At 43.6% G+C, this 16,516-nt stretch overlaps 1 protein-coding gene across 1 annotated transcript in view; it reads right to left on the bottom strand.

Annotated features, from left to right (window-relative positions):
* The window catches only part of TOP6BL (TOP6B like initiator of meiotic double strand breaks), a 107,427-nt gene that overhangs the window by 18,380 nt on the left and 72,531 nt on the right, over window positions 1-16,516 (bottom strand). The window contains exons 10-13 of the mRNA XM_065529397.2: window positions 16,246-16,392; window positions 10,644-10,765; window positions 9,752-9,862; window positions 5,070-5,168 (exon numbers count right to left, since the gene is read on the bottom strand). Coding sequence (XP_065385469.1) covers window positions 5,070-5,168; window positions 9,752-9,862; window positions 10,644-10,765; window positions 16,246-16,392 — 479 coding nt within the window. The remainder of the gene's footprint in view (window positions 1-5,069; window positions 5,169-9,751; window positions 9,863-10,643; window positions 10,766-16,245; window positions 16,393-16,516) is intronic.

Raw genomic sequence — 16,516 nt, forward strand, 5'->3', positions numbered from 1 at the left:
CACCGTGTTAGCCAGGATGGTCTCGATCTCCTGACCTCGTGATCCGCCCGTCTCGGCCTCCCAAAGTGCTGGGATTACAGGCTTGAGCCACCGCGCCCGGCCGTGCAACATTTTCTTAATCCAGTCTATCATTGATGGACATTTGGGTTGGTTCCAATCTTTGCTATTGTGAATACTGCCACAATAAACATATGTGTGCATGTGTCTTTATAGCAGCATGATTTATACTCCTTTGTGTATATAACCAGTAATGGGATCACTGGGTCAAATGGTATTTCTAGTTCTAGATCCTTGAGGAATTGCCACACTGTCTTCCACAATGGTTGAACTAGTTTACAGTCCCACCAACGTGTAAAAGTGTTCCTATTTCTCCACATCCTCTGCAGCACCTGTTGTTTCCTGACTTTTTAATGATTGCCATTGTAACTGGTGTGAGATGGTATTTCATTGTGGTTTTGATTTGCATTTCTCTGATGGTCAGTGATGATGAGCATTTTTTTTGTTTTTTTTTTTTTTTTTTTTTTTTGAAACCAAGTCTGGCTCTGTGGCCCAGGCTGGAGTGCAGTGGCACGATCTCAGCTCACTGCAAGCTCCAGCTCCCGGGTTCACGCCATTCTCCTGCCTCAGCCTCCCGAGTAGCTGGGACTACAGGCGCCTGCCACCACGCCCGGCTAATTTTTTGTATTTTTAGTAGAGATGGGGTTTCACCTTGTTAGCCAGGATGGTCTCGATCTCCTGACCTCATGATCCGCCCGTCTCGGCCTCCCAAAGTGCTGGGATTACAGGCTTGAGCCACCGCGCCCGGCCTAGATGATGAGCATTTTTTCATGTGTCTGTTGGCTGCATAAATGTCTTCTTTTGAGAAGTGTTTGTTTGTATCCTTCGCCCACTTTTTGATGGGGTTGTTTGATTTTTTTCTTGTATATTTGTTTAAGTTATTTGTAGATTCTGGATATTAGCCCTTTGTCAGATGGGTAGATTGCAAAAATTTTTCTCCCATTCTGTAAGTTGCCTGTTCACTCTGATGGTAGTTTATTTTGCTGTGCAGAGGCTCTTTAATTAGATCTCATTTGTCTATTTTGGCTTTTGTTGCCATTGCTTTTGGTGTTTTAGTCATGAAGTCCTTGCCCATGCCTATGTCCCAAATGGTATTGCCTAGGTTTTCTTCTAGAATTTTTATGGTTTTCTAGGGTTTTTATGGTTTTAGGTCTAACATTTAAGTATTTAATCCATCTTGAATTAATTTTTGTATAAGGTGTAAATCTCTGCCTTTTAATTGGATTATTCAGACCATTTACTTTTTTTTTTTTTTTGGAGACAGGGTCTCACCCTGTCACCGAGGCTGGAGTGCAATGGTGCAATCCTGTTCACTGCAACCTCTGCCTCCCATTCTCAAGTGATCCTCCCTGCCTCAGCCTCCCAAGTGGCTGAGACTACAGGTGCACATCACCACACCGAGCTAATTTTTTTTCCTTCTTTTTGAGACGGAGTCTCGCTCTGTTGCCCAGGCTGGAGTGCAATGGTGCAATCTCGGCTCACTGCAGCCTTCGCCTCCGGGGTTCAAGGGATTCTCCTGCCTCAACCTCCCCAGTAGCTGGGACAACAGGTATGTGCCACCACACCCAGCTAATTTTTGTATTTTTAGTAGAGACAGAATTTCACCATGTTGGCCAGGCTGGTCTCAAACTCCTGGCCTCAAGTGATCCACCTGCCTTGGCCCCAAAAAGTGCTAGGATTGCAGGCGTGAGCCACTGTGCCCGGCCTCAGCTAATTTTTTTTTTTTTTGAGACGGAGTCTTGCTCTGTCACCCAGGCTGGAGTACAGTGGCCGGATCTCAGCTCACTGCAAGCTCCACCTCCTGGGTTTACGCCATTCTCCTGCCTCAGCCTCCCAAGTAGCTGGGACTACAGATGCCCGCCACCTCGCCCGGCTAGTTTTTTGTATTTTTTTAGTAGAGACGGGGTTTCACCGTGTTAGACAGGATGGTCTCGATCTCCTGACCTCGTGATCCGCCCATCTCAGCCTCCCAAAGTGCTGGGATTACAGGCTTGAGCCACCGCACCCGGCAATTTTTTTTTTGTTTTTTGAGATGGAGTATCGCTGCAATGCCTAGACTGGAGTGCAGTAGCGTGATCTTGGCTCACTGCAACCCCCGCTTCCTGGGTTCAGTCTCCCAAATAGCTGGGACTACAGTGTGTGCCAACACACCTGGCTAATTTTTATATTTTTAGTAGAGACGGGGTTTCACCATATTGGCCAGGTTGCTCTCGAAGTCCTGACCTCAAGTGATCCATCCACCTTGACCTCCTAAAGTGCTGGGATTACAGATGTGAGCCACCGTGCCTGGCCTAATTTTTTAATACTTTGTAGAGACGGGGTTTCACCGTGTTGGCCAGGCTAGTCTTGAACTCCTGAGCTCAAGCAATCTGCCTGTCTTGGCCTCCCAACGTGCTGGGATTACAGGCTGAGCCACTGCGCTTGGCAAGACCATTAACATTTAATGGAATAGTTGATATGATAGTGTTTAAATATATCATCTTGATAAGTGTTTTCTATTAGTCTCATGTGCTCTGTTCCCTTTTCCTCATTTTCTGCCGTCTTTATTGGAGACAGAGTCTCACTCTGTTGCCCAGGCTGGAGTGCGGTAGCACGATCTTGGCTCACTGCAACCTCTGCCCCTGGGCTTCAGGCAATTCTCCTGCATCAGCTTCCCAAGGAGCTGGGACTACAGGTGCGAGCCACCATGCCGGGCTAATTTTTATTTATTTTTATTTTTTTTAGTAGAGATGGGGTTTCACAATGTTGGCCTTGAACTCCTGACCTCAAGTGATCCGCCCGTCTCAGCCTCCCAAAGTGCTGGAATTAGAGGTGTGAGCCACTGCACCTGGCCATTCTGTCTTTTGGGTTGAGTTTTTATGATTCTCATTTTATTTCCTTTTTTGACTTACAACTCCTTGTTGTGTTATTTTGTTTTATTTATTCATTTTGAAACAGAATTTCACTCTTGTTGCCCAGGCTATAGTGCAATGGCGCGATCTCGGCTTACTGCAACCTCCGTCTCCCAGGTTCAAGTGATTCTCCTGCCTCACTCGCCTGAGTAGCTGGGATGACAGGCACGCACCACCACACCCGGCTAATTTTTGTATTTTTAGTAGAGATGGGGTTTCGCCATGTTGGCCAGGCTGGTCTCGAACTCCTGACCTCAGGTGATCTGCCCGCCTCGACCTCCCAAAGTGCTGGGATTACAGCCGTGAGCCACCACGCCCGGCCTTGTTGTGTTATTTTAATGGTTCCTTTTATTTATTTGTTTTTGAGACAGTGTCTGGCTCTGTCACCCAGGTGGAGTACAGTGGCACATTCTTGGGTCACTGCAGCCTTGACCTCCCAGGCTCAAGCAATCCTTCCACCTTAGCCTCCCAAGTAGCCAGAACTACAGGTGTATGTCACCATGTCTGGCTAATTTTTTTTCTTTTTCTTTTTTTGTAGAGACAGGGTTTCACCATGTTGTCCAGGCTGGTCTTGAACTCCTGAGCTCAAGCGATCCACCTGTCTTGACCTTCCAAAGTGCTGGGATTACAGGAATGAGCCACCATGTCCAGCTGGTTCCTTTTATTTATTTATTTTTTATTTTTATTTATTTATTTTTTTTTCGACAGCACCTGTACCATTTTACTTTCCCACCTAACATGCACAAGGATTCTAATTTCTCCCCATCTTTACTAATGCTTAATTTCTATTTTTTAAATAATAATGTTGTAGTAAATATAACGTGGTATCTCACTGTGGGTTTGATTTATCAGTTTACCTTCAATTAGTATTATATCACTCCACATATAGTATAATACCTTACAATAGTATATTTCCACTTCTTTCCTCTTGGTCTTTGTGCTATTATTGTCATATATTTTACTTCTCCATAGGTAATAAATATTATAATACAGTGTTACTATTTGTGCTTTAAAAAGTCAATTATGGCAAGGACGTAAAGAATGTAAAGGACGAGTTGATGGGTGCTGACGAGTTGATGGGTACAGCACACCAACATGGCACCAGTATACATATGTAACAAACCTGCACGTTATGCACATGTATGCTACAACTTAAAGTATAATAAAAAAAAAAAAAAAAAAAAGTAAATTATGGGCCGGGCACAGTGGCTTGAGCCTGTTATCCCAGTACTTTGGGAGGCCAAGGTGGGCGGATCACCTGAGGTCAGGAGTTTGAGAACAGCCTGGCCAACATGGTGAAACCCCATCTCTACTAAAAATACAAAAATTAGCCTGGCGTGGTAGTGGGCGCCTGTAGTCTCAGCTACTCGGGAGGCTGAGGCAGGAGAATTGCTTGAACCTGGGAGGCAGAGGTTGCAGTGAGCCGAGGTCATGCCACTGCACTCCAGCCTAGGCAACAGAGGGAGACTCCATCTCAAAAAAAAAAACAAACCAAAAAAACCCCCAAAAAACAAACAAAAAAATCCACTTTTATCTTTTCACCTTTTTGGATGCTGGAGATCTAGAATTTTCTTAGTTGGGGTCTTTACCCTCAAGGAGGTCAAATAGCTTTTAACTGGTTTTGTGATGGTCTCCTCTAATGAGTGAAGGGAGATCCTAGCAGGAAATTCTGTTTCTCCAGATTCCAAGTTTAGCTGGTGGTAGTCGTCTAACTGAAGCCCACTTTTCTAGCTCTCTTGGCTCCAGTCAGTAGGATTGACTTATCTGGAACTAAAATTATAGGATGAATAAATAAGAGAGATTAAAGATGAAGTTATCCTACAGTGTCTTCTGGACAAGATGGTGTAACAGGGACTGAATCTACCCTTGGGCCTGAAATAACAAAAATCCTGGATACAACGTATGAAACAACGGCTTTCAAGATATTGGACACCAGGCAACCAGTGGGATAGTCGTTCCTGAGAGATAGAAAACAGATGATTTTGTTTCACAGACTTCCTTGCTGAAAAGCTGACCTCAGATTATGCAGTCTGAAACACTTGTACCTACCCACCCTCAATTCAGGATTCCCATATATCAAAATGGAAGATTCCCACCAAAGTACTGATTATTTACACTTACCTGCTTCACCTCACATGAGCAGTGGTGAAGAAATTGGTGCTGAGTGATCTCACGAAATACTTTGTGCAGTTTGGTCCCAAACTCTTGTGTGTCAGCTGCCTAAAATGGGCCAGAAATAGAACATGCTGAGTTCCAATACTGGAAACCAAGGGGGGAAGCTCTCACACACAGTTAATACAGGGAGAAGAGGAGGCATATAGTAGGCAAGCCATTAAAGTTAGGAGTTTTCTTAGTCTTCATGAAGGCAGGAGAGGTAAAAAGAAGGCCTGAGCTACTTGGTATAAGACAGGCAGTTGTGACTCCTATATGTCTTCCCACTTCTGTCATCTAAGCAAGATACTTCAAAGAAGGTCTTTGTTCTCCCATCTTTTTTTTTTTTTTTTTTTTTGAGACAGAGTCTCACTCTGTCACCCAGGCTAGAGTTCTGTGGCACAATCTTGGTTCACTGTAGCCTCCGCCTCCCAGGTTCAAGTGATTCTCCTGCTTCAGCCTCCCGAGTAGCTGGGACTACAGGCATGCACCACCACACCCAGCTCATTTTTGTATTTTTAGTAGAGACGGGTTTCACTATGTTGGCCAGGCTGGTTTCGAACTCCTGACCTCAGGTGATCCACCCACCTCAGCCTCCCAAAGTGCTGGGATTACAGGTGTGAGCCACTGCACCTGGCCTGTTCTCCCATCTCTGTAGGAGATAAATATCCAGAAGATCCATCTGTTCATGAAGGGGTTATATAAACTGCTCTTCTATAAGAAGAGTTTCCAAGACAGCACAGGTTCTACTGCATAACTGAGGCTGATATGAGACTCTTTTTTTTTTTCTGACAAGTCTTTTAGGGAGGAGAGGAACAAAATAATACAGTTTGCACCCACAGGAAATAGGTAACAGCTTTCTACTTTTAAATAGATAATTATAGGATGTTAGAATTAAAGGGGACCAGGGTAATAACCTAATACAACACACTAATTTTATGGATGAGAACATTGAAATTCAAAAAGAAGTGGGCTGGGCGCAGTGGCTCACACCTGTAATCCCAGCCCTTTGGGAGGCCAAGGCAGATGGATCACCTGAGGTCAGGAGTTCGAGACCAGCCTGACCAACATGGAGAAACCCCATCTCTACTAAAAATACAAAATTAGGCATGGTGGCACATGCCTGTAATCCTAGCTACTCGGGAGGCTGAGGCAGGAGAATCACTTGAACCTGGGAGGCGGAGGTTGCGGTGAGCCGAGATTGCGCCATTGCTCTCCAACCTGGGCAATAAGAGCAAAACTCTGTCTCAAAAAAAAAAAAAAAAAAAAAAGAAGTGACCCACCCAAGATCTCACAGCTAGTTAGTACAAAAATTAGGGCTTTAATGGATACCTTAGAATTCCCAATATAGTGTTCTTCTCACTACCCTGTGCTATCCACATGACCCAGAAAGTTGAAGTTATGATAAAATACACTAGCTTATAAATGTGTTATACACTTTGGCTCATAACTCCATTTATAGAAATTTGTTCTAGAAAATAATTCGAAAGAAGCAAGACATTACATAAAGGTATTAACTGAAACACTATATAAGCAAGAATGTAAACAAATGTCTAACAGAGAAATCGTTTATTAAGTTAGATTTAAACAATACGGTGGGATATTAACTAAAAATTCTAAGACTGTTGAAATGGGGAAAATGTCAAATTATATATGAAAATAGAATGCTTTGATTACAACTATATATGAGATAATGAGTAAAAATTATAGTGATAAATTTTACTAGTTATTATTTTTAAATATTTTTTGTATTATACTAGCTTTTCAAGAAAACTATACTAAAAAAATGAAGCAACAAATATGGAATGATATATTGCCCATTGATAATACCAGTTGGTCAGCACACATTCCTAAAGGAAGGGAAACACTAACATTTATTGAGAATCTACCATATGCTATGCACTTTGACACTGTCTTAGTCCATTAGGGTTGCTATACCAAATTCCTGTAGACTGGGTGGCTTGTAAATAATAGAAACTGATTTCTCACAGTGCTGGAGGCAGGGAATCTGAAATTAAAGTGCCAGCATGGTCAGGTTCTGGTGAGGGCCCTCTTCTGGGCTGTAGGCTGCCCACTTCCTCCCTGTGTCCTCACATGGCAGAAGGGGTAAGGGTCTGTTTTTTTTTTTTTTTTTTCCGGTGGGGATGTAGGGGGACAGAGTTTCGCCCTTGTCACCCAAGCTAGAGTGTAATGGTGCGATCTTGGCTCACTACAACCTCCACCTCCTAGGTTCAAGTGATTCTCCTGCCTCAGCCTCCCAAGTAACTGGGATTACAGGTGCCCACCACCACGCCTGGCTAATGTTTTTGTATTTTTTTTTTTTTTTTTTTTTTAGTAGAGACAGAGTTTCACCATGTTGGTCAGGTTGATCTGGAACTCCTGACCTCAGGTGATCCACCCACCTCGGCCTCCCAAAGTGCTGGGATTACTTACAGGCATGAACCACCACGCCCGGCCTGGGGCCCCTTTTATAAAGGCACTAATCCGGCGGGGCGAGGTGGCTCACGCCTGTAATCCCAGCACTTTGGGAGGCCAAGGCAGGTGGATCACCTGAGGTCGGGAGTTTGAGACCAGCCTGACCAATATGGAGAAACTCTGTCTCTACTGAAAATACAAAATTAGCCGGGCGCGGTGGCGCATGCCTGTAATCCCAGCTACTCAGGAGGCTGAGGCAGGAGGTTTGCTTGAACCCTGGAGGCGGAGGTTGCGGTGAGCTGAGATCGTGCCATTGCACTCCAGCCTGGGCAACAAGAGCGAAACTCCGACTCAAAAAATAAAATAAAAATAAAGGCACTAATCCCATTCATGAGGGCCTAATGACCTAAATCACTTCTCAAAGCCTCATACCTCCTAATGTTATCAGTTCAGGGGTTAGGATTTCAACATATGAATTTTAGGGATATATAAACATTCAGACCATAGCACACATTTAGCTCTCACTTTTATAACTCTGTGAGGTACTACTATTTTTTTCCAATTTGTAGACAAGTCTCAGAACTACAGGCCTAAACATAACTTATAAGTCAATGAGTCAGGATTTGAACGTGAGCCTCTGATTCCATATTGCCACATACATGTAATAGTTAAGGTTGCTCAGTTATTTCCAGTGTATTCTGTCGCCATGAGATAGCATTCTTCAACAAGGAATTAGATTAGGAATCACTGATCTAGTCCTAGCTCTGTTCCTTTTTTTTTTTTTTTTTTCCTAACCCAGGATAGAGTTCAGTGGGGTGATCTTGGCTCACTGCAACCTCCACCTCCTGAGTTTCAGCAATTCTGCCTCAGTCTCCTGAGCAGCTGGAACTACAGGTGTGCACCACCACGCCTGGCTGATTTTTATATTTTTAGTAGAGACAGGGTTTCACCACATTGGTCAGGCTGGTCGTGAACTCCTGACCTCAAACAATCCACCTGCCTCAGCCTCTGAAAGTGCTAGGATTACAGGCGTGAGCCACCACACCCAACCCTAGCTCTGTTCTTAACTAGCTGTGTGACCTAAAGCAGAAATCTTAAATAACTTGTTTCCTTATTTGTAAAATAGTATACATACTACTGTTCAACAAATATTTCTTAAAACTTAAGCCTGGTACTATGTAGCATCACAGTGGCGCAAATAAAATAATGTTTCTAAAAATACTGTACATTTTACAAAGATAAGCAGTAGAATGTCATTAAAATCATGGCTCTTTTTTTTTTTTTTTTTTGAGACGGAGTCTCACTCCGTCGCCCAGGCTGGAGTGCAGTGGCGCGATCTCAGCTCACTGCAAGCTCTGCCTCCTGGGTTTACGCCACTCTCCTGCCTCAGCCTCCCGAGTAGCTGGGACTACAGGCGCCCGCCACCTCGCCCGGCTAGTTTTTTGTATTTTTTATTAGAGATGGGGTTTCACCGTGTTAGCCAGGATGGTCTCGATCTTCTAACCTCGTGATCCGCCCGTCTTGGCCTCCCAAAGTGCTGGGATTACAGGCTTGAGCCACCGCGCCCAGCCTTTTTTTTTTTTTTTTTTAGATGGAGTGTCGCTGTTGTCACCTGGGCTGGCGTACAATGGGGCGATCTCGGCTCACTGCAATCTCCCCCACCCAGGTTCCAGCAATTATCCTGCCTCAGCCTTCCGAGTAGCTGAGATTACATGCAACTGCCACCACGCCTGGCTAATTTTTGTATTTTTAGTAGAGACATGGTTTCACCATGTTGGTCAGGCTAGTCTCAAACTCCTGACCTCAGGTCATCCACCCGCCTCAGCCTCCCAAAGTGCTGGGATTACAGGCATGAGCCACCACCCTGGACAATTTTTTTTTTTTTTTTAAGACAAGTCTCACTCTGTTGCCCAGGCTGAAGTGTAGTGGCACGATCATGGCTCAGCCTCAACATCCCGGGCTCAGTTGATCCTCCTACCTCAGCCTCCTGAGAAGCTGTAACCACAGGTGTGCACCATCCCACCTGGGTGATTTTTTAGTTACTTGTAGAGACAGGGTCTCTCTATGTTGCCCAGGCTGGTGTCAAACTCCTGTGCTCAAGCAATCCTCCCACCTTGGCCTCCCAAAGTGTTGCGATTATAGGCATGAGCCACCATACCCAACCCAAACCCACTTTTAAACCCAAACCCACTTAAAAGCCCACTTTTAAGCATCCCCAATCCCAATCTCCTACTAACTTGAAGGGTCTGGAGACACATCTTTCGGAAGCTGCTCCTAGTGCTTCCAGTTAGAATACTCATGATGGAGTTCACAGCCACTGAGAGTGAGGCCTGTAGTTTCTGCTGAGCCTGGGAAACATAACAAGTAAGGGGAAGACTGCGTGAATCCCAAGATGTGGTTTAGAGAATCCCAGAGGGCCCACACATTTCCATCAGAGCAGGATTTCAACAATTCTTCCTATCCATCAACAAAAGTTACTGAGATCCTCACATATTTTTATACCATAACATTTAGGGAATTAATATAAAATTTTAAAATGTTCTCACATTTCACAGAGGTGGCTTACTGACACAGACACATTTAGAGAAGACAAGCAATGGGACACTGGTCAAGAAAACAGACACACTATTTGGAAAAAAAAAACAGCTTTTAGTTCTGCTCTCTTAGTGTGGTTGTTTTTTCCCTGAAAAGTGGGCCATATGAGGCAAGAAATGTGCTACCAAAAGTACACAGGATAGATGGATTTAGAAAATCAGGTAAGGAGAGAAGGTGGTAGTGTAAAATATTAGGAAAATGGGGGAGGAACGTAAGACACAGCGAGGCAGCAGCTCCAGAAGTCTGTGTGGGAAGGGGAATATATGGATAAGGAAGAGGTGTGGTATCAGCCATTTTTCCCTATTAACTATTTCCTTATTTACCCAAACACACCTACTAATCACTGGTTACAGTGATCCATTTAAGCTAAAGTTTGAGTTGTAGGCTAGATGCAGCGTTATAAGATCACCCAGCTGACAGGAGAGAGGAAGGGGCATTAAGGGAAGAAGGGCTCCTGGGCCCTGTGCCTGCTATATATGCTTGCTATCTTTTTCTTAAAGAATAGGAGAAAAGAGGCTGTGAATTCCTTATTACCTTGGCAGCCTGGTGATGTTGCTCCAAGACCTGGTCCACGGTGAACTGGATGCAACCTTGCACTACACTGTGGCTCTCCACAAGGATGGCATTGAGATGAGCTGTGAGCAAAGTATAGACTCCTAAGGGGAGGGAGAAGGTAAAATTATCACTATATCTACCTCCCCTCACTGTGCATCTTCAAAGGCTAGTCTTAAATTACCAGATGTGTAAGATTTAAGACACTTTACTAGTACATTGATGAATTTCTTTTAAATCCAATATAACATCTGAGATGTTGTACTGAGATCAGTACAACAACTGAGAAACTGCAGGCCCTCAGAATCAAGCTAAACAGAGGTGTACAAATTATCACAGTAGTTCAAGAATGATAACACTGGTTTCTGAGGAATCGAGTTCTTAAGGAATGTTCCGTAGGGCTCAGAACATGGTATCAGGCTTGCATTATCCAAGGATTAACCATAAGCGAGGATAACTACTTCAAGATTGCTGTTCATGTGCTCTGAGTCAGGACTGGGAGTGGAAAAGATGCCTCTTGGAAGAAGAGACCCCTACATATCCACAAATAATTACCTTTTTTAAGACAAAATCTCCCAGCAACTTACAAACCTACCCAATTCCCACTTATAAATCTAAGAAAGCTCAGGAAAATTAAGGTGAAGAATGACATTATTTTTTAAAGAAACAAATAATGGATCCTGTTTAATTCATATACATACCATGTACTATAAACAATTCCAGTGACTCCAAAGGAGAGGAGAAAGGGAGAAGCAAATGTCCTATAGAGTGTGTCTAACCCTGCTCTACATCTATGTGAACATCACTGCTATGGCAGTGCTTTCAGATGTACTGTGGTAAAGAAAAGGTTAAAATTCACAAAGATGACACAGAACTGTTGGTATGAGGTCCTTTTAAATGGGGGATTATCTCTGTTAAAGTAACCATGGGCATCACTGCTCAGCCTCATTCAGAAAAGCTAACGTGAGAGCAACAGGCAAAAAAAATTATGCCATCAAACAATAGGCCGCCATGTAATGATCCCGATGCAGCAGGCACAGGAAGCCAAATTTACAGGTCACCTGGAGAAAATCTTTCTTGATTATTCTTTGTTTACAGTGTTCAGAATTATATAATGAAGCAGCCTAAAACTGGCTGGCTTTTTCCAGGACTGTATTAAAAATGCAAGCCAGAAGAACATTTTCTACCATAAGGCACCATGAGGCTTTCCTGTTAGGGAAGGTAATATATGGTGAGCTCAAAAGGATTCTGGAGCTGGAGTCAGGGAGAACATAGATTCTAGGGTCAATTCTGCCATCAACTAGTGGTGATGATATCTTTTCTTCAGTATAGAAAATGACTTTATACCACCTGCTCTCAGAGGTATGTTGTGTAGATAAACTGCAATAATGTACATGAAGTGTTTTCTGGGCTTTTTTGTTGCCCAGCCTGGAGCGCAGTGACACGATCTCGGCTCACTGCAGCCTCGACCACCAGGGCTCAAGTGATCCTCCCACCTCAGCCTCCCGAATAGCTGGGACCACAGGTGTGCACCACCACCATGCCTGGCTTTTTTTTTTTTTTTTTTTTTTTTTAAGACAGAGTTTTGCTCTTGTTGTCTGAGCTGGAGTGCAATGGCATGATCTCAGCTCACTGCAACCTCCGTCTCCTGGATTCAAGTGATTATCTTGCCTCAGCCTCCTGAGTAGCTGGGATTACAGGCACCTGCTTGCCACCACACCCAGCTAATTTTTGTATTTTTAGTAGAGACGGGGTTTAGCCATGTTGGCCGGACTTGTCTCAAACTCCTGACCTCAGGGTGATCCGCCTGCCTTGGCCTCCCAAAGTGTGGAGATTACAGGTGTGAGCCACCATGCCTGGCACATTTTTATATGTAGAGACGAGGTCTCGCTATGTTGCCCAAGCTGGTCTTAAACTCCAGGGCTCATGCAATCCTCCTGCCTTGGCCCCTCAATGTACTGGGATTACAGGTGCCAAGCCACGGTGCCTGGCCCATGAAGTGTTTTGAAATATACACTGTACAATTTCAAAATATTGCTATTGCTATGTTAATATATCATCTAGATTGGTATTTTCCATAGTTTGGTTTTAAGAATAGCTTCAAGAAATCAGATCCCTTTTGAGAGCAGATTTTTTTTTATTTTTTATTTTTTTATACTTTAAGTTCTAGGGTACATGTGCACAACGTGCAGGTTTGTTACATATGTATACTTGTGCCATGTTGGTGTGCTGCACCCATCAGACATTTAATTTAAAAGTCAAAGTTCATTCCTAAAATTTTGACCATCAAAAAATGCTTTTGACATTGTGGAAAACAATGAGTTAGTCACAAGAAAAAAAAATGAGTTAATCACAGAAAAGTTACCATGACAAGGTAGGTGGGCATAAGGCCAATTAAGTAATTTTCTTAAAGACACATGGAAACAGACTAATTTTGAACAATCTGTTTCCTAAAAGAAGAGGTTCTAGAGAAAGCTTTTAAGGATATGAGAAAGAAAAGGGGGAAGATAAGGTAAAATTATCACCATGTCTATATCTACCTCCCCTCACTGTGCAACTTCTTCAGAGGCTAGTCTTAAATTACCAGATGTGTAAGATGTGAGAGACTTACTGTATTTACTAATACATTGATGAATTTCTTTTAAATCCAACACTGAGTACAACAACTGAGATACTGCAGGCCTTCAGAGTCAAGCTAAACAGAAGTGTACAGATTATCACAGTAGTACAAGAATGATAATACTGTGTTTCTGAGGAATCTGAGTTCTTAAGGAATGTTCACTAGGGATCAGAACATGTTATCAGGCTTACATTATCTGAGGATTACCTTCTGGCAGACCTTAAAAAAACTGCCAGAAGGTAGCAGATCTTAAGTCTTAAGAGGGTTTTAGACCTGGAAAGGCCTTTGATGGGGCCTAGCCTAACAATCTCATGTTAAAGATATGAAAAGGGAGGCTCAGATTTATGTGACATGCTTCCCAAAAATCACTGAGGAAGTTGGTATCAGTGCTAAAATTAAACCCAAGTCTCTTGATTCCACCCTGATGTCTTTTCCACAATAATAAGTTGCTGCTCTTACCAGCCTCTGTCTGTGTGAGCATAGGCCACAGGGAACAGCCCTAGGAATCCTCACATTAGTTTAGATATCTATTTTCCATTCCCCGGCATTAATCATCGGAACGGCCATGCACCAAAGACCACTAGCTCCTCAAATAAACAGCTACAAGCCAGAGCCCCAGGAAACAGTGCTTCTCTCCTACAGTGTGTACAGCACGTTTTGGGAAAAGGCAGGGAAAAGTTTGCCTTATCTTACTGCTGAGAGGCTCAGAAGGAAGGTAGCAGGAAGAATACCACAGCCAACAATGGTTTGTTCAATAAATAATGGACACCAGTCAACATGAGCTCTTTTGGTCTGGTGTTGTAAGCAGTCTTTTTCTTATGACTCAGTGGGAGCAGGGCCACACCAAATAGCACTGGAGTGCCTGAATAGAGTCCCATGAAAACACACTGGCCCATAGAGAAAGGAGAACACAGAGACATATCAGAAGCACCAAAAGGGAGGCTTACAAACTTTTCCCCAAATTTGTATAAGCTCCACTTCTCCCTGTAACTTTCCTCAAAGATTAGAAGGGCATTGAGAAACACTTAAATTTACATCTCAGGGTTTACTGGATTAAAATAAAGAAGCCAACTCCTGCTCATGCTCAGTGGTTTTCAAGTTTTACTATATTTAAGAATCACTTGAGGCAGGTGTGTTGCTCATGCCTGTAATCCGAGCACTTTGGGAGGCCGAGGTGGGAGGATCACTTGAGCCCAGGAGTTCAGACCTTGTCTCTACAAAAATAATAATAATGGCCAGGGGCAGTGGCTCACACCTGTAATCCCAGCAGTTTGGGGCACCAAGGCGGGTGGATCATGAGGTCAGGAGTTCAAGACCAGCCTGACCAACATGGTGAAACCCCGTCTCTATTAAAAATACAAAAATTAGCCAGGTGTGGTGGCATGTGCCTGTAATTCCAGCTACTCAGGAGGCTGAGGCAGGAAAATCACTTGAACCCGAGAGGTGGAGGTTGCAGTGAGTCAAGATCGCGCCATTGCACTTCAGCCTGGGTGACAGAGGGAGACTCTGTCTCAAAAATAATAATAATAATAATCATCATCATCATCATCATCCAGTGATTCTGATGCATGTGTTTCATGGACCAGAAAATGAAACCACTGTTTTATCTCTATCATAGATAACCTTTCTGATTGATAACAAATTATCACCCATCTAACAGATAAACACCAAAGGTTCCTTGTTGCATACCTGAATAAGAACAGGTGTGCATTTTTTTTTTTTGAGACGGAGTCTCGCTCTGCCACCCAGGCTGGAGTGCAGTGGCCGGATCTCAGCTCACTGCAAGCTCCGCCTCCTGGGTTCACGCCACTCTCCTGCCTCAGCCTCCCGAGTAGCTGGGACTACAGGCGCCCGCCACCTCGCCCGGCTAGTTAGGTGTGCATTTTTAAAAAATCCGCCTGGAAAGGCAGCATGATGATGAAAAGTTCCCAAGCCTTGCTATACATCAGAATCACCCTAGAAGTTTTATTTTATTTTATTTTATTTTACTTTACTTTATTTTACTTTTTGAGACACAGTCTCAATCTCTTGCCCGGGCTGAAGTGCAGTGGTACAATCTCGGCTCACTGCAACCTCTGCCTCCTGGGTTCAAGAGATTCTCCTGTCTCAGCCTCCCAAATAGCTGAGATTACAAGAAGCCGCCACCATGCCAGCTAATTTTTGTATTTTTAGTAGAGATGGGGTTTCGCCGTGTTGGCCAGGCTGGCCTTGAACTCCTGGCTGCAAGTGATCCACCCACTTCGGCCTCCAAAAGTGCTGAGATTACAGGCGTGAGCCACTGCACCTGGCCTGAGAAACTTTAAAAACATACCAACAAGCACTTGGGGATGCCAAGGAAGGAAGATTACTTGAAGCCAGGAGTTCGAGACCAGCCTGGGCAACAAAGCAAGACCTCCATACAAAAAATAATAATACAAAAAATAATTGAAAAAGTTATCCAGGTGCGGTCGCATACATCTGTAGGCCCAGCTACTTGGGAGGCTGAAGTGGGAGGATCACTTGAGCCCAGGAGTTTGATGTTGCAGTGAGCTATGCTCGCGCAACTGCACTCCAGCCTGGATGACAGAGCGTCTCTAAAAATTAAAAAAATTTCTTAAACATACTGAGCCCTGAGCCCCACCTCAGTCCATCTGGAAATCAGAATCTCTGGGGAATGAGCATTTTAGATGCTCTTCAGGTAATATTGTGCAGCTAACATTGAGAACTGCTGATCCCTAGGGAGCAATATATATGAAGTGTCTGCTGATTTCTGGCCAACCAGATCTAGAAACGTTGTCATTTAAGCAATGCATCAATATATGAATCTTTTCTATAGGATATATTTATTTTATTAAGCAGGGTTTTTCACTGAACTTCTTTATTCTACAGAAATATATCTAATTTACATGTGTGCATTACACAAAGTTTCCCTCTCTCTTAGCATTTGGCATACCCAAGCTGGCAACCCCATTCTCTTATACTTACCCCAGATTTCCATTTGCTGGACTGGAAATGCACTGTGGAAATCCACAAAGAGAAAAAGCAGCAGAGTTTGTCCTTGAGGGTCCATATTATGAGACTGATCCCCCTCACTGGATTCCGCCCGATAACTCACATCTGGAAGCACCAAATCTAGAGGACAAGATATTACATGAATTTCTAAGATAAGTAAAGCCCTCGAAATACAAAGTGACTACAGAACCTGTATTCTGAACAAAGAAGGATCTGAGAATAGGAGATCTAAATTCAAACACTC

Source organism: Macaca fascicularis, chromosome 14 (genome assembly GCF_037993035.2).
Source record: "Macaca fascicularis isolate 582-1 chromosome 14, T2T-MFA8v1.1".
In the NCBI taxonomy this organism is placed as follows: Eukaryota; Metazoa; Chordata; class Mammalia; order Primates; family Cercopithecidae; genus Macaca; species Macaca fascicularis.